The 20674-nt window shown below is 40.9% G+C and overlaps 2 protein-coding genes and 2 pseudogenes across 2 annotated transcripts; 2 read left to right on the top strand and 2 right to left on the bottom strand.

The window, feature by feature from the left end:
• Nucleotides 1-494: 494 nt before the first annotated feature.
• Nucleotides 495-2867, top strand: LOC116189780 (annotated as a pseudogene).
• Nucleotides 2868-6588: 3721 nt separating this feature from the next.
• LOC116189779 lies at nt 6589-8601 on the top strand (annotated as a pseudogene).
• Nucleotides 8602-8865: 264 nt separating this feature from the next.
• On the bottom strand, nt 8866-11177 carry LOC116189782 (probable acyl-activating enzyme 1, peroxisomal). The gene is made up of 2 exons (XM_031519507.1): nt 10720-11177; nt 8866-10438 (listed from the first exon to the last, which is right to left on the bottom strand). Exons 1-2 carry the CDS (start codon nt 11071-11073, stop codon nt 8996-8998), a joined length of 1797 nt encoding a protein of 598 aa, XP_031375367.1. The 5' UTR covers nt 11074-11177; the 3' UTR covers nt 8866-8995.
• A 1804-nt stretch (nt 11178-12981) lies between these two features.
• On the bottom strand, nt 12982-16688 carry LOC116189778 (receptor-like protein 15). The gene is made up of 3 exons (XM_031519504.1): nt 16325-16688; nt 15255-15386; nt 12982-15152 (listed from the first exon to the last, which is right to left on the bottom strand). Exons 1-3 carry the CDS (start codon nt 16686-16688, stop codon nt 12982-12984), a joined length of 2667 nt encoding a protein of 888 aa, XP_031375364.1.
• Nucleotides 16689-20674: the final 3986 nt, after the last annotated feature.

Here is a 20674-nt window from a genome sequence, read left to right as displayed (position 1 = left end):
AAGAGGGCTGAGGGACCGATTTTCTGAGGAAATTTTTATATGGTCCTTTAAATATTCATAAATTTACTGCTATTTGCCTTACTAAATTGATAAGTTTATGTTCTTATTGCCTCTCCAAGGGCCTCACTCCTTTAGAGCTAAATCCTAAATGCATTCGTCCCTAGCGCACGTCCTCGCCTCCTGACTTAGGGTCGCAGGTTTGGCACTTATTAAACTATCCGTGTTCAATTATTAGTTATTTGACATTTTTCTTTCACTGTATAAATTTTAAGACTCCTTTGTAACCGAAAATATATACTCCGGTCTAATGTAGTCCTCGTAGGAGTGAAATCCATTCATAAAAATTGGGAGGGACCCATTCACAAAAAATCAATTCATATAGTTCCTGTATACAATTCGAATTCAACTTCGGAGTATTACCATTTTTATATTCGACAGTTGAAAAGGATAACTTCCCCACCTACCCAAAAACAACAAAAAAGTATTAGCTTCCCTAATTTATCTTTAAAAGAATGACGTCCGTATTTCTCCATCGGATCACCAACGAGCTGCCTTCCAATATGTCCGACTCAACCACGGCCTCTCGAGCTCCACAACTACCGGGAAACAAACACCACCTATGGCGGCCCTCCGCTTTCCTATTGATCTTGTTCCCCATATTACCCGCCATATTCCTCTTCCACCTCGACTCGCTTGACCCGGCTGAGCTGCCCCTCCATGAGCTGACCGATCGCCCACAGGTGGTGGCTCAGCGGGTGAACAGCCACATGCTGGATGGGTCGGAGAGGCTTGGTGAGCCGAAACTGCCTGGCCCAGAGGATATTGCTTACGACCCTGAATCAGGGATCATCTATACGGGCTGCGCTGACGGATGGGTCAGGCGAGTAAGGTTGAACGACTCGACCGTGGAAGAATGGGTCAACACCGGCGGCAGGCCACTCGGGCTCGTCCTCGGTCCTCACAAGGAAGTTATTGTGACGGACACTGAAAGGTTGGCCGGTTTATTCTTCAAAATTTCACCTGGTATGGTCCAGGGTATCTTGATATGAGAGCTGCCTAGCTACGGTTCTAGGAATGACCAAAAAGTAAACAGATAAGTTGAAGGACTAAATCTGTCATAAGCGAAAAGAGCGGGACTTAATTTTTACATTTCCAATTGCTATATATAACGGTAATAACTTATTGGTACTGCATAACAGGGGCTTTTCAGACTGAGTGAAAATGGAACGGTGGAGCTGTTAACGGACAAGGCAGAGGGGGTGAAGTTCAGGTTAGCGGACGGTGTGGATGTAGCAGAAGATGGTACCATATACTTTACGGATGCATCTTACAAGTACGGCTTGAATGAGTCTACCCGGGACATTCTCGAGGGCAGGCCCCATGGGTGACTCATGAGCTACTGTCCGAAGACCAAGCAGACCAACGTGCTGGTTCGTGACCTCTATTTCGCCAACAGAGTGGCCGTCTCGCCGAATCAAGATTTTGTGGTGTTTTGCGAAACTAACATGTGAGTTTGGTTGGCATTTGGTCCTCACACTCGGTTGCACGTGCTCCCTGCTCTTTCTCAATTTGTGCTCAGCTATCATGAGTTTGAGAATTGAATTCAGACTTCAATTTGTTGATATTTGATGTCTTGTTAGATACTACCATGAAGAACTCAAATGTCCTTGCTGACATTGCAGGAACAGATGCAAGAAGTATTACATTAGTGGCATGAAAAGTGGTACTGTCGATGAGTTCATCGACCATTTGCCGGGTATGCCTGACAACATCCGGTACGATGGCGAAGGCCATTACTGGATTGCACTCACCAAAGTACGTAAACTCCTGTTCTATCTGTTGCACTGGCATGACTAGTCACATAGAGGCATAAAATCAGTAGATCAATGATTTTCATTAGTTTTTCATTGCTCTGTTACGATTTATGCTTGCCCGAGTTAGGCTGTTAATTATGTAACAGTTAGATTTCTTAGGTTGATATGAAGGCAGGTCCAAGGTTCCCCATATACCACAAGGTCCCTGTCAATGCTGTTTGCAAATCAATTTGTGGATGTTTTCCTACGATGCATTCTCTATGATACGCTCAAGGAAACTACGTCGACTGACAAACTAAATTCTAAGCTCTAATAATTCTCTGCAATCTTGTTGACCTCTTCTAGAATTGACTAAATCTTGGCATACAGATGAATGAGGTGAAACTCAGGTTCTCATGTGATTTTCTGCAGGGGAATACGAACACCTTCACGTGGGAATTGGTGTTGAAATATCCTTTTATCCGAAAGGCACTCTGGATCTTGCAGAAGTACCTGAGCCTTCCATATGAAGGGAACGGCGGAGCTCTCATGGTTGATCTGGAAGGAAACCTGATCGCCCACTATTATGACTCCAGATGTACATTAGTCACTGGATGCTTAAAGATCGGGAACCATTTGTACTGTGGTTCCCTTATCAATGCTTACATTACTCGGCTCGACTTGACCCTACATGGGGCCCTCTGAGTCGAGCAGGAATGCTTCGGTCGGGTCTGGATGCAGTTATTAACATAAGCACAATAATTGACTAAGACCTGCATAAACATATAGTGGGAACTCCTTGTACCGGAGTTCTCACTCTGTAAAAATTTTGGGTATTGTAAATCACAAATGGGAGCTTTCATGGATGTTGTGCCCCGTTTCTCGCTGTTTAAAACAAGCTACCAAGGGTCATTGCTTTCTCCCTAAGGATCAACTTCTGTATCTTCCCCGTCGTGGTCCACTTTACTGCTTCACTTAGACGTCTATTAACAAAAAACTGCTGTTCGCTCAGATGTCGGTTTATTTCTAGCCAGGAGAGACACTAATTCATTTTTAATTGAAGAGAATTCCCAACATATGTTAGAACGGGAAGTGGATAACTATTATGACTTGAGTTCGATGCATAAATCCTTCAATCTTTTTTCTTAAATGAAGATGTAAAATTGTTTTCATCAAATCAAATATGAGTACTAATTATAATGTAAATATAGATAGATTTGTCCACAAAAAAGAAATATTGATGAATTTTCCATGAAATATGTTATTAATTAATTGAAAATTATAAAAGGACGAGTCGATTCGCTCCTCCTCCTCCGTGGCGGAATCTCCAATCCTTCAGCGCATAGTAACATGTAGCCACCAGAAAGTTGAAAGAGCTCAGCAAATCAAAAAGTGACCGTACCGTTCTTGGTGGGTCTTATCTTCCCTTTCCAGCTGCACCAGCTGCTCTGTTACGCATAGAGCAGGGTAGAGCAAGCAAACAGAGCGGTTTCAAGATTGAAGATACAAAGTGAGGAGCAAACCAATGGGCAATTGGGATGGTGTACGAGGATGCTGTGGTCATTAGCAATCCCGACATTTTTTTTTTGGGTACGCTGACAGGGCAAGTTCAACTTTAATTTTGATAGAAGGTGCGGTTTCGATTACTAGTAATTAGATTACCATTTAGATAAATTTCCATCTTTAAAAGTACTGGTAATGTTGATTATCATGTTTGGTATGAATTGATAGAGTTATACATTAGTGATAATCTTGCTGCTGATGTAGATAGTCACTCCCTACAGATAAAAGTATATTACTGGCTGAATGAGAAAGTAGATTACATCTAGATTACTTTACTAGTAATTTGCTTTAGCCAATTATGGTAATCCAGTAATCCATATGGATTATCTCATAGCAAACACCCTCGAAATTATGATTCTCTTATAAAGTATTGATGATTTTTTTTTTTTAATTTTACATAGTTGATAAGTATAACATTCCCAATTTATCTATAATCACAATCTCAATGATGTGCACTTTCTTGCGCAGAATCACCACTGAGCCGCCTCCAATGTCCGAATCAACTTGTCGAGCTCCAAATCAGGAAACAAGCACCATCTATGGCGACCATTCGCTTTCCTATTGATCTTGTTCCCTGTATTACCCGCCATATTCCTCTTCCACCAGGAGTCACTTGACCCGGCCGAGCTGCCTCTCCATGAGTTGATTGGCCACCTGCCGGTGGCGGCTCAGCGAGTAAACATCCACATGCTGGACAGGTCGCATAGGTTTGGTGAGCAGAAACTGCAAGGTCCAGAGGATATTGCTTATTGTGCGCACCCGAATTTCATCTCGTCGGGTCACGCATGCACGCGCCTATGCAACGCGGCTTGGGAGTGTCCACCTTCCCGGGGACGCGCGATGGATGCACGTGAGAAGGAGTCGCCACTACTTGTTTACGACCCGAAGGTCGAGGGCCGGTGAGTTACCCGGGTCTAAGGGTATGGATACACCTAGTATGCTAAGGCAATGGTCTTGTACGGAACCGAAAATTTCGAATTCGGGGGTTCTATTACGTGTGGGCCTATATCCCACAAGCCCTTTCGTTACTCTAGTTAGGTAGACTTGCCATTTTATTTATTTACCGCATGATTTAGAGTTGCACTCGACTCGCCCGTTTTGACACCGTAAATTCGAAGAGACACTTGAACCGTCCACTCTCCGACCGGGATTATTACATGAGTAAATACACATCATAAACCCTTACATTGTTCTCTCAAATAAATAAAAGACAAGCTACAATGACTAAATCCCGGTCGGTTCGCATTCGGCCATGATTTCACTCATGCTCACCGTATGGTTTTGGAAAAGATCGAAAATTAAATTAAATGCGCACTCGGTGTGTAGGGGCATTAGACCCGTGATCGACGGTTATGGGCGTTGGACACTGTGTGAATCGTGTCCTAAAGGATCGGGCTCGACCCGCATAACAAACAAGTGCCCAAATGTAACAAGTAAGCATAAATAAACAAACAATGGGGTTTTGTTATTACCGAATTTACGTGAGTTAACCGATTATTAACCGAGGTATCTTGGCATGCAAATCCTACCCTAAAACAAACAAACGGGGTGATGGAGAGGACGTGTAGCATTTGGCATTATTTTAAGGGACCCGACAGACATGATGTCTGTAGTCAAGTCTCGAATGTGTGGGTTATTTTTAGATAATTATGTATTGTGACAATATGGTTTTTACACATTAAGAGTATTTTCACCTAAAACCCAAAACCTAACCCTCTATTTGACTATTGCCCAAGTTTGACATAAGTCGAGTTTGAGATTAATTTGTTTTTCCATGTTTTAACCCGTTCTAAACACAAACCTATACTAAAGTGACGGCAGGACAAGAACCGATAGTCATCCCCCTTGAATCGAAAAAATATGTGTGTGTATGAAAAATCAAGATTACGTAGCACGTATCTCAATGCTTTTGAAATTGTGAATTTAAAAAGGGAGTGACTAACAGTTCTTGAACTGTCGACGTGATTACAGATTATTAATCGGTTTGTACAATTCATTTAAAAGAGTCAAGTGATTTAATTTAGCCAAATTTAACGTCCCGATTATCCCGTATGTAGAATTTTAGGTTGATTAGAAATTTGCCGAATGTGTTAATCTACGAATTTCGAGTCGTCGAGATGGCCATTAATTGATCGCCCGATAAACTCTAATTTTCGACATTATCACATTGTATACATATAATTACAAAAATAAAATATTTAAATGGGGCACATACATTGTCGATGGGTGATCCAAGTAGAAAATGGTTGGATATTTTTAGAAAATGTCTAGGGGACTGAATTGAACGATTTTAAAAGAGCAGAGACTGATTTGAAAATTCGGATGAAGTTTCGGGGACCGATTTGAAAATTCTGAAAACATTGGGGACTGATTTGAAAATACTAAAAAAATTGTGGACAGTGTAAAAATTACTGAAAACGTCCTAGGACTTATTTGAAATGAATTTGAAAATCTGGACTGATCTGAAAACAAATAAAAATGCCCCCAGGACTAAACTGAAACAACTTGGAAAGTTCCTTGGGATTCTTGAAAAATTCTAGAAATTCCAGGACTGATTGGAAAATAGTAAAATGACTGGGACTTGATTGAAAAGAATTTTTTGAAATTCAGGGCAGATCTGAAAAGGGTGAAAAATGGTCCCAGGACTAAACTGAAACAATTTGAAAAGCTCTTTGGGATGTTTAGAAAAATTCTGGAAAATCCAAGGACTGATTGAAAATAGTAAAGTGACCGGGACTTGATTGAAAATAATTTTAGAGTTCAGGGTAGATCTAAAATAAATAAAATAAAATAAAATGCGTCCTTTGGACTAAAATGTGACAAAATAGAAAGTTCGTAAAATCGAGTTCGGGACAAATCCGATCACCCACGCAATCAAAGAACGCTCATTTCACATTATATCCATCAAGCAAGCAATAATATTCAGGAAAGGAGCCCTAATCATGCCACTAAGTCTAGAATTTACCTAGCTTGGAAAGTTGAGAGGTGATTCTGTAAATAAAAAAAATCACCGAGCGAATCGGGTCGGATTGGACCCGCCCAAGGAGAAACCGCCCGGAAGAGCGCTGGGCCGGACTAGGCGCGTTGGGCCGAATGGACTTGGGTTGGGCCTGCGAAGCAAAAGAAATGGGCAGAGGCCGGTTAGCCGACGGGTTGTCGGGATCGCCGGGAACGGCGGCGACGACGCTGCGGGCGGCGGTTCTCGCCCCTGGATGCCGCGGTGAGGGCTGGAATGGACGCCGGTGACGGTTCTGGACACCATCGATGCTTCGCCGTGGTCGATCTGGGCTTCACCAGGGTTAAAACGGTCGGGATCGGGGAAGATTTTGCGATTTTCCGGCGATGGTTCCGAATTCGACCGATTTCAAAATTCCCCAAAACGAGAGCAAATTTCCCGTTTTCTCTCACTGGGTTCTGTTCGTGTGCATCCGAATTGTTTTTCTGTCCATTTAATTGCAATCTCTTCCCCTTTTCCGTTAAGATTTTGGCCGATTTTGGAGAAAATCGCGAAAATCCGCGATTTGGGGGTTCCGGGCCGGCGGGGATTGCGAGCAGCCGGTGAGTGCTGCCCGACCTGCCCGAACACATTTTTTTTTTCTCTGGGCCGGCGGTTCACGGGCAGCCGGTGAGCGCTGCTCGGCCCTGCCCTGTTCGCCTGAATATATATATATTTTTTAAGAAAAGGTGATAAATTGGGAAATGACAAATTTGCCCCCCCCCCCCGCGGCGCCGATGGACCGAAATTGGGTGCTGACACTTATGACCCCGAAAGGGGCTCATCTACACGGGCTGCGCTGATGGGTGGGTCAAGCGAGTAAGGTTGAATGACTCGGTGGTGGAGAACTGGGTCAATACCGGTGGCAGGCCAATTGGGCTTGTCCTCGATGGGCATAAAGAAGTTATTGTGACGGACATCGAAAAGGTCGGCCGGTATATTCTTCAAAATTTCACATGCTACGATCGTTTAGGAAATGTTTATATGAAAGCTGCCTACGGTTCTAGGGGCGACCAAAAATGTGAAGTAACAAATAATCTGTGACGACACAAAAAGTTGGAGGACTAAATTGATTACAATCAAAATAACTGGAGTAAATGTTTAACTTTCCAAGTTCTTTTTGAACGGTAAAAATTAGTTGGTATTGCAAAAACAGGGGCTTCTCGGACTCAGAAAAAATGGAAAAATGGAGCTGTTAACTAACGAAGCAGAGGGGGTGAAGATCAAGCTAGTGGATGGCGTGGATGTTGCAGACGCTGGTACAATATACTTCACCGATGCATCTCAAAAGTATGGCCCGAAAGAGGCTGCCCTAGACCTTCTCGAGGGCAGACCCCACGGGCGACTCATGAGCTTTCATCCGAGGACGAGGAGGACTGAGGTGCTGGTTCATAACCTCCATTTCCCCAATGGAGTGGCAGTCTCCCCGAATCAAGATTTTGTAGTGTTTTGCGAAACGCTCATGTAAGTTGGGTCGGAATCAGGTCCTCGTTCTCTGCTCTTTTTCAACTTGTGCTCAACTATCATGACATGAGCTTGAGAATTAAATCCGGACTTCAATTGTTAATTTTTTATGTTTCTTGTTTGATATTACCAATGACCATGCTGTAGAAATCAAATGTCCTTACTGTAGAAAATGGTACAGTTGATAAGTTCATTGACCATTTGCCGGGTACGCCCAACAACATACGGTGTGACCAGGAAGGTCATTACTGGGTTGAGCTCACCCAAGTAAGAAAACTCTTGACTCCATCTTTTGTATTGCCCTGACTAGTCACATAGTGGCAGAAAATCAGTATATGCGTTTGAAACAGTACCACAAAATGTTACCAAGCTAGTACTGGCTGGGAACGATAGCTCGATGATTTTCATTAGTTTTTTTATTCCCTGAGGTAGGTTTTTAATTATCTGCAGTCGTTCGATTTCCCAGTATGATACTAGCACAGGTCCAACGTTTTCCTTTTGCGGTGCAGTCCTCATCAATGCTGCTTGAAAATTAATGACTAACTTCTGTGTATTGGAATTCGTGAATATTTTTGTCGGATGTATCCTATACAGTATACGGAAGAGACTTTGCCGATTGATCGAAAACTAAATTATAAGATTAAGGAATAAAGCGATCCTATAGTTATTGCTTCACGTTCTAAGCCATGGGACTTTTTCGTGTCGACTTTCATTTGATCGTCTGATTTTTTGCAGGGGAATAGCGTTACATGGGAACTGGTGTTGAAATATCCTTTTATCAGGTAAGTGCTCGCTATCTTGCACAAGCACCTTACCATTCCATATCAATGGAACAACGGTGGGCCTTTTTTGGTTGACCTTGAAGGAAACCTGATCGCGCACTATTATGACTCCGGATGGACATTAGTCTCTGCAAGCTTAAAGATCGGGAACCATTTGTACTGCGGCTCCCTTATCAATACTTACATTACCCGACTCGACTGGACCCTACATGGGGCCCTCTGAGGCGAGCATGAATGCTGAGGTCGGATCTGGATGCATTTCTCAATGTAAGCAGAATAACCATTTGTGCTGCATCAATAGTTGAAACTCATTGTATCGGAATTATTACTCCTGTTAAAATTTTGGGTATTGTAATCACAAATGGGAGCTTTGATTGAGGTTGTGTCCTTCTTGCTGTTCAAGACAAGCTACCTAGGGCCTTTGCTTTCTCCCTAAGGATGAACTTTTGTACCTTCCCCGTCGAGGTCCGCGGCAAGTCCTCAAACACAACCGTCCGAGGAGCCATGTAGTGAGGCAGGCGGGCCCTACAAAAATCTAATATCTCGTAATCGCTTATTTGGCATCCCTCCTTCAGCTTCACAAACGCGCACGGAGTCTGGCCCCAATGGTTGTCAGGGCGAGCCACCACTGCAGCCTCAAGAACCGCCGGATGGCTATATAAGACTGTCTCTACCTCAACCGAGCTTATGTTCTCTCCTCCTGAGATAATGACGTCCTTTAATCGGTCCTTAACTTCGAGATACCCATCAGGGTGCTTCACTGCAAGATCGCCACTATGGAACCAGCCTCCCTCGAAGGCCTTCCTGGTCTCTTCATGATCTTTCAAGTATCCACACATTACCGTGTTTCCCCTAAACATTACTTCTCCGATAGTCTGCCCATCAGCCGGGATGCTACTCATCGTGATTGGGTCCTGAACATCAACCTCCTCCAGCCCAAGATGTTGAAATCCTTGTCTGGCCTTCATCCTAAATTTCTCTTCATTCGGCAGTGAGTCCCACTCGGGCTTCCAGTCACAATATGTCCCCGGTCCGTAAGTCTCCGTGAGGCCGTATAGGTGAGAAACCTGGAATCCCAACTCAGCCATCCCTGAGAGAATCTGAGGCGGGGGTGGTGAGCCACCGGTCATGACCACCACCGGATGGGGAAGTGGCTGACGATCAGTTGCTGGAGAATTCACAATCATGTTCAGGACGGTTGGGACCCCACCCATATGGGTCACCCCATGTCGAGTTATATTGTCGAAAATTCCCCTTGGAGTGACCTTCCGGAGGCTAATGTTGGTGCCTCCTAGGGCCGCCATGCCCCAAGTGAGGCACCATCCATTGCAATGGAACATCGGGACGGTCCACAGGTAATTGACGGGTGGCGGCCCCATGCCATGGAGGAGGAACGTCGAGATGGAATTGAGATAAGCGCCTCTGTGGCAATACACCACCCCCTTAGGCCTCGAGGTTGTACCAGAGGTGTAATTTATACTTATCGGATCCCACTCGCTATTGGGTCTCAACACGTCGAAGTCATCGCACCCACCTGCAACAAGATCCTCGTACGACTCGTGAGCGGAATGAGAAGAGGGTGAATCAGAGCCATCCAATTGGGAAATAACAACTAGGACCGGTAATTCCGTTCCGGTTTTTCCAATGAGGTCAAGGGCCCTTCGGGCAATCTCATACAACTCATAGTCCACAAAGATGAGCTTCGCCCCTGAATGTCTCAATAGGACCGAGACCATTGCAGGGTCATGGCGGGCATTTAGCGTGCAGAGAACTGCGCCAGCCATCGGCACCGCGAAATGCAGCTCGTACATGGCAGGCACGTTCGGGGCTAAAGTGGCCACCTGTGATTAAAACAAAGCCGTAAACGAGAAAGCAGAATAGAGGGGGAGGGGAAAGAAATAATGCAACTAAATTTGAACTAATCTGATCAATTTCCAGACCAAGCATTCTCATGGGTTCCTTGTGTAGTTTGAAACAAGTCTCAAAATGGCATGTAAGAAAACTCAAATTGGTCCCACTGTTGTTGCAAATGTATCAATTTGGCCCTAACCAGTGACCACAAACAACATCAATCGACAGAATCACCCAGGTATGGATTAGAGGGAGAATTCTACTCACTCACCACATCCCCACGGGAAATCCCGAGCTGGGCCAGGGCGGAAGCCAAGCGCACGCACCGTGCATGAGTCTCACCCCACGTGTACTCCACCGGACCATAGACCAGAGATGTCCTGTCCCTGTGGACCTTAGCCGACCTCTCCAGGAAGCTGATCGGAGACAGCGGCGCGTGGTTGGCCGAGCACCGGACGAGACCCTCCATCGACTTCCACGACTCCGGCTCTGGCCAACCCCCCGCAGCCCATCGGTCCGATTCGGCGCAGAGGCTCCGATTGATCACTGTAAGATATCGGTTGAATTGGGAAGAGAGGAGAGCTCGAGAGTTCTTGAAGAGGAACCTGTTCATGGGGGATCCCATCTTTACAGAGAAATTTCTTCGAAATTCGTATAAGAAAGCCTGAGATTTGGGAGGAGCAAAGTCCAAGAGGCGAACTTATAAAAGTAGTGGTCTAGTTAGAAGAAATAATTTCAATTTACAAACTCAACGAACATGAAGTGGTCTTAGTTATTTAATATTTTTTTGGGTAAATCCACGTCATATTCCTCAAGTTTGTAAATTGAAATTATATTCTTCTAGCTAGACCATTATTTTTATAAGGCCACCTCTTGGTTTTAGTTATTTATTAATTATTTTCCTTTTTCTTGATTGATAAATGGTAAGGAGGGTTGTCTTTGCCATTTTTGTTTATTGTGATAGGTATGTCCATCATACATCCCATGCGAGCAGGGACGAAGTCAATGTATTGGCAGAGGAGCAATTGCCCCCTTAAACTTTGAATTCTTTCAATTTTACTCCAAAAGTATGAATTTTTTTATGTAAAATTAGTATTTTACCCCCCTGAATTTTGAATTTTTTAAATTTTATCCTAAAAGTATGAGTTTGCCCCAGTGTTATCAGAACCGGACCGGACCGGCCGGTTCGACCGGTCGGATCGGAAACCGAACCTATGTCCGGTCCGGTTAGCTTAAAAATCGAAAATGCACAAAAAAACCGGTGAACCAAAAAAACCGGCCGGTTTTTAGATAAACCCATTGAACCCATCGGCTGGTTACATGGGTTCGAAATTTTTAAAGAAAATCCGAACCAAATCCCCCGACCCGAAATCAAAAAGGAGCAAAATTGCAGAATTGAATCGAAAATCCTAGTCTTCTTCCTTCTGTTCTTCATCTTCGCTCCTCACCTCAGACCCAGTGCGTGACACTGGAATTCAACCCGCATTTATCAGAACACTAAATTAATATAAAAATTATGAAAGAAAAGTCAGTCGAATAAATTTTAAATTGAAAGAAAATTCATAACTTAGAAAATTTTCAATAAATTAATATTTTTTCTGTGAGACATGTGGTCATGTCTAATAAATAAATATTTTAAAAAACCCACCTAATGCATGGGGTGGTACCTAGTTTTAGTCTATATAGGGCATATCGTAGCATGTTCACCTAAATAAAAGTGGACAATGGGTGTGTGACCTGTGTGTTCTCCTAAATAAAACGAAAATGCCCATGGCCCGAATATAATCCAAGAGCGGACTTTCTCGGCATTCAAAGAGCTGTACATACACTAACAACAAGAAGAAGAAGAAGAACAAGAAAAACATGTCCATACTTTAAATCGTCAAAAGGTCCCCACCGACATCAGGGCATCATTGTACTTGCAGAGAAATATATTGCAGCTTGCTATGAACAGTTGGTGCAAGAGAAATAAAAAAAAAATCCTAAGGTTAATTTACCTATAGGATTGCAAAGATTGAATTGTGCTTTATAAACGGGGAATGGACTCTCTCATCAATTCTCTTGTGTAGATGTTGCTCATTCTCAATCAGCTAGCCCAAAGGATGAGGGAGGCCCGGGTGAATGGTCCCGAATATGAAAAGAAGCAGCTGAATGAGTCTCGTGATGCACTTATTGATCAGGAGAGAATCTGAAAAAAACATAGAACAGCACATCTCAACTCAACTCAATTCCACTTATTTTCAATTCAACAACACAATCATTACTTTTTTTATTTTTTATTTTTTAATCATTCAATTCAATTTTTAATATTAAATTCTCTCAACTATTCATTATTTTTCACAATTCAACTACACAATCATTATTTAATCATTACTTTTTCTCAACTATTCATTACTTTTTCAAACTTTTTCTCATAATTCAATAATACAATCATTAGAAACTAATTAAAACCAAAACTCAACTCAACTCTAAATCCAAACGCACTCTAAAAATCATATAGGAAAGCTCTTCTCCATCACGTGTGATCTTCCTATCAATAAAAACAGATGATTTGCCTATAGAAAAAGTTAAACATGATTGTTCTGTAGTGGGAGCTAATGAAGAGAAACGCCACAGTTCCAAGGAATGCGACGACATATGATCCCGCAAAGCTCCATGCGAAGGCTTCTCTGAAGGAGAAGTCTTCCTTTTGATCTGGAATTGTTGGTGTCAGCGGAGACTGCCCTGAAGTGTTGCAACTCTCTAATGGCAGCCCGCAGAGGAAGATGTTACCTTCGTAGCTCTTTTCATCAAACGTGGCGAATTGGTTTTTCCTTTCAGGCGTTTGCCCCGATAGGTTATTGTGAGCCACAGTGAAGATCGATAAGAAGGAGAGCTCTGTCAACTGCGATGGTATTTTTCCAGTCAACCCATTGTATGAAAGGTCGAGACTCTCTATTTGCTTCAATCCAAAGAATGTGCTTGGAATCGGGCCCAGGAGATGATTATTTGAAAGGTTCAATATGAGAAGATTGATCATGTACCCAATTTCTGGTGGGATAGAACCGCTCAAATTGTTGCACGAGAGATCTAGCCCAGACATGTACTCCAGGATGCTTCCCCTATAAGATTCTAACCTGCTCTTGGAGATGAACTTCACTTCTACTAATTGATCATCCGTGTAGGCAGTTTCTACAGCATTTTCAACAAAGAATGAAACCTTCGAATTGAACTTATAGATCATAGAGGCAGATGCATTAGAAATAGAGAGCGTACAAAATGCTCCAAGCACTCTCAGGTTTCCGAAATCCAGAGTACTCAAACAAGACGGAATGGGTCCTGAGAGACTATTATTTGATAGATCCATGATGCTCATATTCTTTAACTGGCATAACTCGTGAGGGATCAGACATTCGAAGTTGTTTCCTTTCAATAAAAGAGCCTGAAGGTTTGGAAATGAACCAATCCACTTTGGGATTTTTCCTGAATATTCGTTGTTTATGAGATCCAATGTCACTATTGATGAAGCATCACTTAGAAACTGCGGAAAAGGTCCTGTAAGGTGATTGCTCCCCAAGCTTAAATGTAATAGCATTGAAACATTTGCACATGAAGGTATCGTGGGACCAAAACCGTTAGCTGCAAGGCACAAGAGCTTAAGATTCAATTTGCAAAAGCTCAAAGGCGAAGGACCTTCCAGGGAATTATACGACAAGATAAGATTCTCCAAGCTTTCAGAGTCTCCGATCCAACTAGGAACTGTCCCTGACAGAAAGTTGTTGCTTACGTCCAGAAAATGTAAGCCGGGGCTGTTAAGCAACCCGGGAGAAATCACTCCGGAGAATTTATTGCTGTCCAAAGATAGAGCATGTAACTTTGTCAAGTTGGCCGTTCTTGGAAGTATTTCGCCACTCAAATTATTCTTCGACAACTTTAGAACCTCGAGATGTTGACACTTTCGGAGAAATGACTCCGGCAGCTCTCCGATGAAATCATTATCTGACAAGTCTAGCAAAGTCAACAACCTCATGTCGCCCAGAGAAGAAGGGATACCCCCACGAATAACATTTCTGGACATGTTGATGAAAGCTGAATTTGGAAAGGAGGAACCAATAGAAACGGGAAGTTCTCCATCTATAAAATTTGACGACACATCAATCAACTGTATGTCAACATTGCTTGCAGTGGAGGAGTTGAAACTAAAACTTCCGGAGAAGGCATTATTTGAAAGCTTTGAGGCCTCTAGTTTTGTGTTGTTCTCTAATAACCAAGATGGAAAAGCTCCGCTCATGTTGTTATGGCTGAGATCAAGAAGTCTTAGCTCGTGTTGGTCTCGTAGAAAGGTAGGGATGACACCACGAGGTTCGTTGAGTGCACAGTCAGATAAACGCAAGATCTTTAACTGAGCTGAAGGAGCATGGAGAGGATCCTCTGTCGTGATATTCAAATGATGGTAATTGTTGGCAAGATCAAATACTTCAAGCCTAGAGTTGTTGGTTAATGCAGCGAGAGAAAATGACCCTTCAAAAGCTTTCCCAGAAAGAGAGATATATTGCAGTGACTTGAGATTAGCGAAGAGGGAAGAAGGGATGTTCCCTCCAAAATGGTTACGATGAAGATCGAGTGCATACAGTGAGGTCATGTTCTGAATGCATGGTGGAATGCTGCTTACAAACTCATTATAGGAAGCATCCAACTCTTCAAGACCCTTCAACTGACACAAGCCTGTCCAAATAGATTTTGCTAGTCTTTGGTCCGATATAAACTCAAGAATCTGAAATATTTTGGAAAACTACGCTAAGATAGGATAACTTTCAGATAAGTTACCTTGAAATATTGAGTCTCCCAATTGATTGCCAGCTATCGACAAGGCTTTAAGGGATGCCATGCTCCAAATTGCTGAAAGACTATCTCCAGCCAAATGATTGAACGAGACATCTACCGCCTGCAGCTTCAGTCCTGTTATATATATATATATATATATTGAAAGTCTTAGAAGCTTGACTGTAAGGATGAAAGAATTAAAGAGGTTGGCTTTGGTACTAGATTAATTGGTGCAGTACTCAGTATGCACCTTCAAGACGGGAGAGGTTCTTCGGCGATAATTGAATTGTAAGTACAGTGCATTCAAGGATGGCAACTCATGCAAGGAGGGAACCTCTGTTAGTTCGTGATGCGGCAGAAGACTTGGCAAGTCGGTACCTGGAAAAAAATAGGTTCTGACGACCCTATTTCGAAGGAAATGGCCTCCGGAGCAAAACTCACCGCTTCGCCGTGATTTTTCGATATTTAAAGCAAATTCCATCGTTTAGGGCCTTAAACAGACAATTTATGTTAATTAGGGTGTTTTTGCACTTTTTGAAAAGTTTAGTTCTTTTATGCAATTTAGGTTTTCTTAAACCCTATTTAAGCTTTCTGTAAGCCCTAGGGCAGAGAGAGTCGTCTTTTGATTATCAATAAAATTCAGAGCTTTCGTGCTTTGTCCAATCTCGGATTCGAGTTTGATGTCTATTTCCTGGTATTCGTAGAATCAATAGGTATAGAAGGTTGTAGTTCCGGTATTCGTGCGCGAATCAACGGGTCTGTGACGATTACTCGCGTTGTACGCTGCGTCAGTTCGTTTGTACGCAAATCTAACACTTGTAATCTCTTCGATCTCAAAGTCTCCATTAACGCTGCCAGAGGAAGAAAGTAAAGAAAAAGAAGAAACTTCATGACAAGCTGCAGTAGCCATTGATATATATATACCATATTTTCCAGTAGAAGTATACTTGAAAACATACACAAATGCAAACTAGCTGTAGCGGTCTTCCAAAAAGGGGAAAAAAAAAGACTAGCTCGAGCGGGCAGAGTAGCAATGACTTGAGAGAGAGAGAGAGAGAGAGAGAGAGAGAGACCAGTTAGCTGATTGAAGCCCAAGTCAAGTACTTCAAGTTCCTCGAATGGGAGGAACAAGGAGGAATTAAGAGACCACGGGCCTAGCCGGGAATCTCGTGTATCATTGAGCAGGAGCTTAGTCACTCGCATGCTGATGTTGTGGCACCTGACACCTTCCCATCTGCAACAATCACCTTGATCGTCAAGCCACAAAGGAAGTGCCGACCCATTAGGGAGATTGAAGGCGGCTTTGAGCTTCATCAGCCCGATCCTCTCTAGTTCCAAGCATGCTATTGACAACCTTCCACTCCCACAAAATCCTAAAAGTACTGACAACAAAGCGCTTAGCTGCATTACCAATGCAACTGACTTATGGGAAACCATATTGCCTGAATGATATGCAACTCTCTCCCACTTGCCTTCTCATTCTTCTTCATTCATTCGCACTTATATATTTATATTCATGCTGCTTACCCACCAGGCGGTGATTTTCCACTTTCCATGAAATGACAGCCCCGCAAGGACCACTGGATCAGTTTTGTTTTATATTTTTTTTATGGGTAGATAGATAATGTTACTTTTACCTCAAGCAATTGATTGAACGGCCAGGGAAAAAGAAAAAAGCAATTAGCTAATTCCGATGCATATATACATCATTATATTACGAGTAAATAATATTATTTATTATGGATTTTTTTTGCGTAGATTATTATGGATATATTCAAAAGTTCTTTTATATATATATATATATATGATGACCATAATACAAAAATTTGTATAACTAAGTGGTGGTCGAGTTGTACATATGTTGAATTAATCATTTTCAAATAGGAATTATCATAATCTCTATCTTTTATCTATTGTATCAATATCCTATTAACAATAATAATGTTTGGAATAATATTATTGCATTTAATAATAATTAGTCAATATATTTATGCTGATATTTTTTCGGTGTGAAACCCTGATATTCGAAAGTCAATTGAGTATCGATTAATTTAGTCAAACTGAGTCAATTCGTTAAAAGGTAAAGTTTTCCTGGTGGGAAGACGAAGGAAAAGAGGAGATGATAATAACATTGCTTTCCTTAAAATTTAACAAAAGATAAAGGTTACTTTTATTAAAAACCTGATGTTGATAGTAACCATATTTCGCATGGTCTACATGTACGCGGGGAAAAGACGTCCTCCAGGTGTCCAGTTTGAAATTTCTAAGGAGAAAAGGACTTCACTGTCTGTTTGACCGTTACTGGATTTTCACGGGCAACAGTTGATCCATTTCCGAAAAACGCGGTCATGTCTCATTTACCCGTTCGAATTTGACACGTGTATGGTTAACTGAGGAATGATAGATTTGAAGGGTTGCAAGAATCTGCTCTGCGGCATATAGATTGGATGCCCTCTCTTGATCTTATAGCATACGTCGTGAGTTTTGGATCATCCGTCGTTTCTATTTGGACGCAATATCGATGTTGATTACTGGGTGACTAGTGCAGGATATGCACGTGTAAGAATCGTGAAGGATATGGTAAAATTCCCTTTCTCATGAGCCTCAGTAATGTAATCAATTTTAACTGTTTTACCAATGATATTCCCTAGCTCCCAAAAGACATTCCTCAGTATAATACTCCGTAGGGAATTCATGAATCCTCACCCACGCTGCCGCCCTATCGATTGTAGCCTTGGAGGGGACGAAATCAGGGACCCATGCCCTCATTGAAAGGTAATGGCCGAGGATTGGCCAGGGACCTTCCCGAAGTACGTACTCCCTATCTTCTGGATTACCAAACTTTGCAGTGTAAAAATCATGTCCGAGGCTGATCAATTTGAAATCTCCCTTAGGTTTCCACAATTGCATCAGCCTTCGACGGAGATACATGTAGCCCACCTTACGACCTAGTATTTTAATAATCAACGAACCCCACCATGGGGCTCGAATACACCGTAGGATAGCCTTCAAAAAGAGAAATGCTGGGCATAACTCAGTCCCTACACCTTCATCCTCCTTATCGCTAGAATCCATATCATCATCTCGATTGTCCTTCTCATCCCATGGCTTATCGACAGCCTCAACAGCCTCTGCTGAATGTCCTAAAACCATATCCTTAAAGGTTAGTTTCCTTTTACTCCCCTCCACTGGTGGTGGGGCTTCAGCCCCAGCCTCTGAGGATTTGTCATGGACCTCACCATTTGGGTCCCTATCTCGTAGGATCCAAAACTTCTTGACACGCTTAGTACTTCGGGAGCACTGGTCGTCCTCTTCAACCAAAGCCTTCTCTGCAGAAGGATCACCAGAGCGATCCCCAGAGGACAGAGCTTGGGTGACCCGCATCACCACTCTTTTTTGATAATTAAAAATAGGTATCCATATCGGTCATTCTGTTCGCCAAGAAACAGACTAATAAATATGCTCTAAAATGCATGAACTTCTATATATGCAATGAATTAAGTGGTATCTATGATTTTTTGGAGTTTCTAACTTCTAAACTATATTTTACTTTTTATTATTAATGATGCTTATTCTAGTACATTATTTAATCATTCACTAAATTTGCAGTTCAACCTATTGAATCCCCTATTAAACCCATGCCTTCACTAGTTCATTGCCCGGGCAAATTCTGAAATCTATCGTTGTAGTTTGGCATCTGTTAGTTGATTCTTTGTAGCAAAAGTATGACATAGTAGACTTTTTTCAGCTACAAAAGAGGTTAGTAGGCCTAGTATATTTTTTTTTTATTACAAGAAAGGCTTGTGGATCTAGTATAATTTTTTTTATTACAAGAAAGGCTTGTGGACCTAATATAATAAAATAAAAATCTAATAACTAATAAAGAAAATTAGATAATTTTACTGAATATCGAACTATGTGACATCTTAGTTAAAAGAGGAAGACGTATTCCACTGCGCTACACCATCATTTGACAAGCAAGTGGGCTATGAATAATTCGTTTTGAAGTGATATTTATTTTTTGCTGGGAAAAATGATATTTACTTTTTTGGGGAAAAATATAAGTGGGGGCACTAATTGATCATTTCCTGTGCCCATCTCATATTGATCATTGACTAAGAGTTGACATGTGTCCTACTAAAAGATCCATGGCTTATATTTGCCTTGAACGAATATGAACCGACATGTGATTTCTCTCTCTTTCCTTTTATTCTTTTTTTTTCCCACGAAATAACAAGTTAAAGGCTTATTTGGAAATTAGAAAAATCATAAAAGCAACATCTTAAAATTTCAAGGTTCTTAAAAAAACACTAATAAATATTTGAAGTCTTATTTGCAAGAATTTTTTAAAAAATTCATAAAATTAATAAATTAAATTTTGAATTTCTTAAAAATAAAACAATGCTAATATTTCGTAGAAGTGTAAAAAATATTAAGAATAATTAAAAAATATAGAAAAATAATATATTAAAAATAAAATAAAATAGATAAAAAATTTAGAGAAAAATAAAAAATAGAGACTAAATAAATAAATAATAACATAAAATTCATAAAGTGTAAAATATATATATAATTACATAAGAATTCAAAAAATTCAAAATTAAAATAAATAGTAGAAACTAAAAAAAATAAAAATATAAGAAAACTCTGGAAAGTTATCGCTACTTTAGAATTATTAGAAAATTAAGAATAAATTAAAATAAGTGAGAATAACCACTATTGGAGAAATGTTAAAAAACCTAAAATAAATTTAAAATATATTTTTTCGGTTACAAATGATGCTCAAGGCCTAGTATAGTAAAAAAGAAATCATAAATAACTAATAAATGGCACGGATAACCCTACTAGGTATCGAAATTACGCCATCTAGGTCAACAGGTAAGAGCGCGCGCTACTACCCGACATCCTCTTTTGAATTAAAAGTAAAATATAAAAAAATTGAATTTTTTGTGTGAGAAAGGCTCGGATCTTTTTTTGTTGAATGAAGGATTGAATCTTTTCTAGAATATGACTACGTTTCTAACAAAACTTATATATATATATATAAAGACTACAATTCTAAGAAAGGAAGATAAATATTATTTCATATGGAGATTGATTTGTCACTTTGTGGACTACTTGGCCAACAGAAGAGAGAATGAGGAAAATGAAAGATTTCAACTATATCGCACACATAATCAAGAAAGATATCAACCTTGATGTCCAAAATTTCCTTATTTTATTTCATTTATCTATTTTTTTCATTTAATTATTTTCACTTATAAATTTTTAACCTTTTGAAATTTTTTCATTTATGTAGTAAATTTATTTTAAATTTATTTCTAATATTCTAGCATTCTCCAAGTAGTGATAATTTTTCAAAGTTTTTTTATATATCAATTCTTGATTTTCTTAGTTTTTATTTTATATTTCACTTTTCAAAT

The sequence above is a fragment of the Punica granatum genome, unplaced genomic scaffold, assembly GCF_007655135.1.
Source record: "Punica granatum isolate Tunisia-2019 unplaced genomic scaffold, ASM765513v2 Contig00018, whole genome shotgun sequence".
NCBI classification, from domain to species: Eukaryota; Viridiplantae; Streptophyta; class Magnoliopsida; order Myrtales; family Lythraceae; genus Punica; species Punica granatum.
Note: the sequence above shows the minus strand (reverse complement) of the source record. Positions and strands in the feature narration are given on the sequence as shown.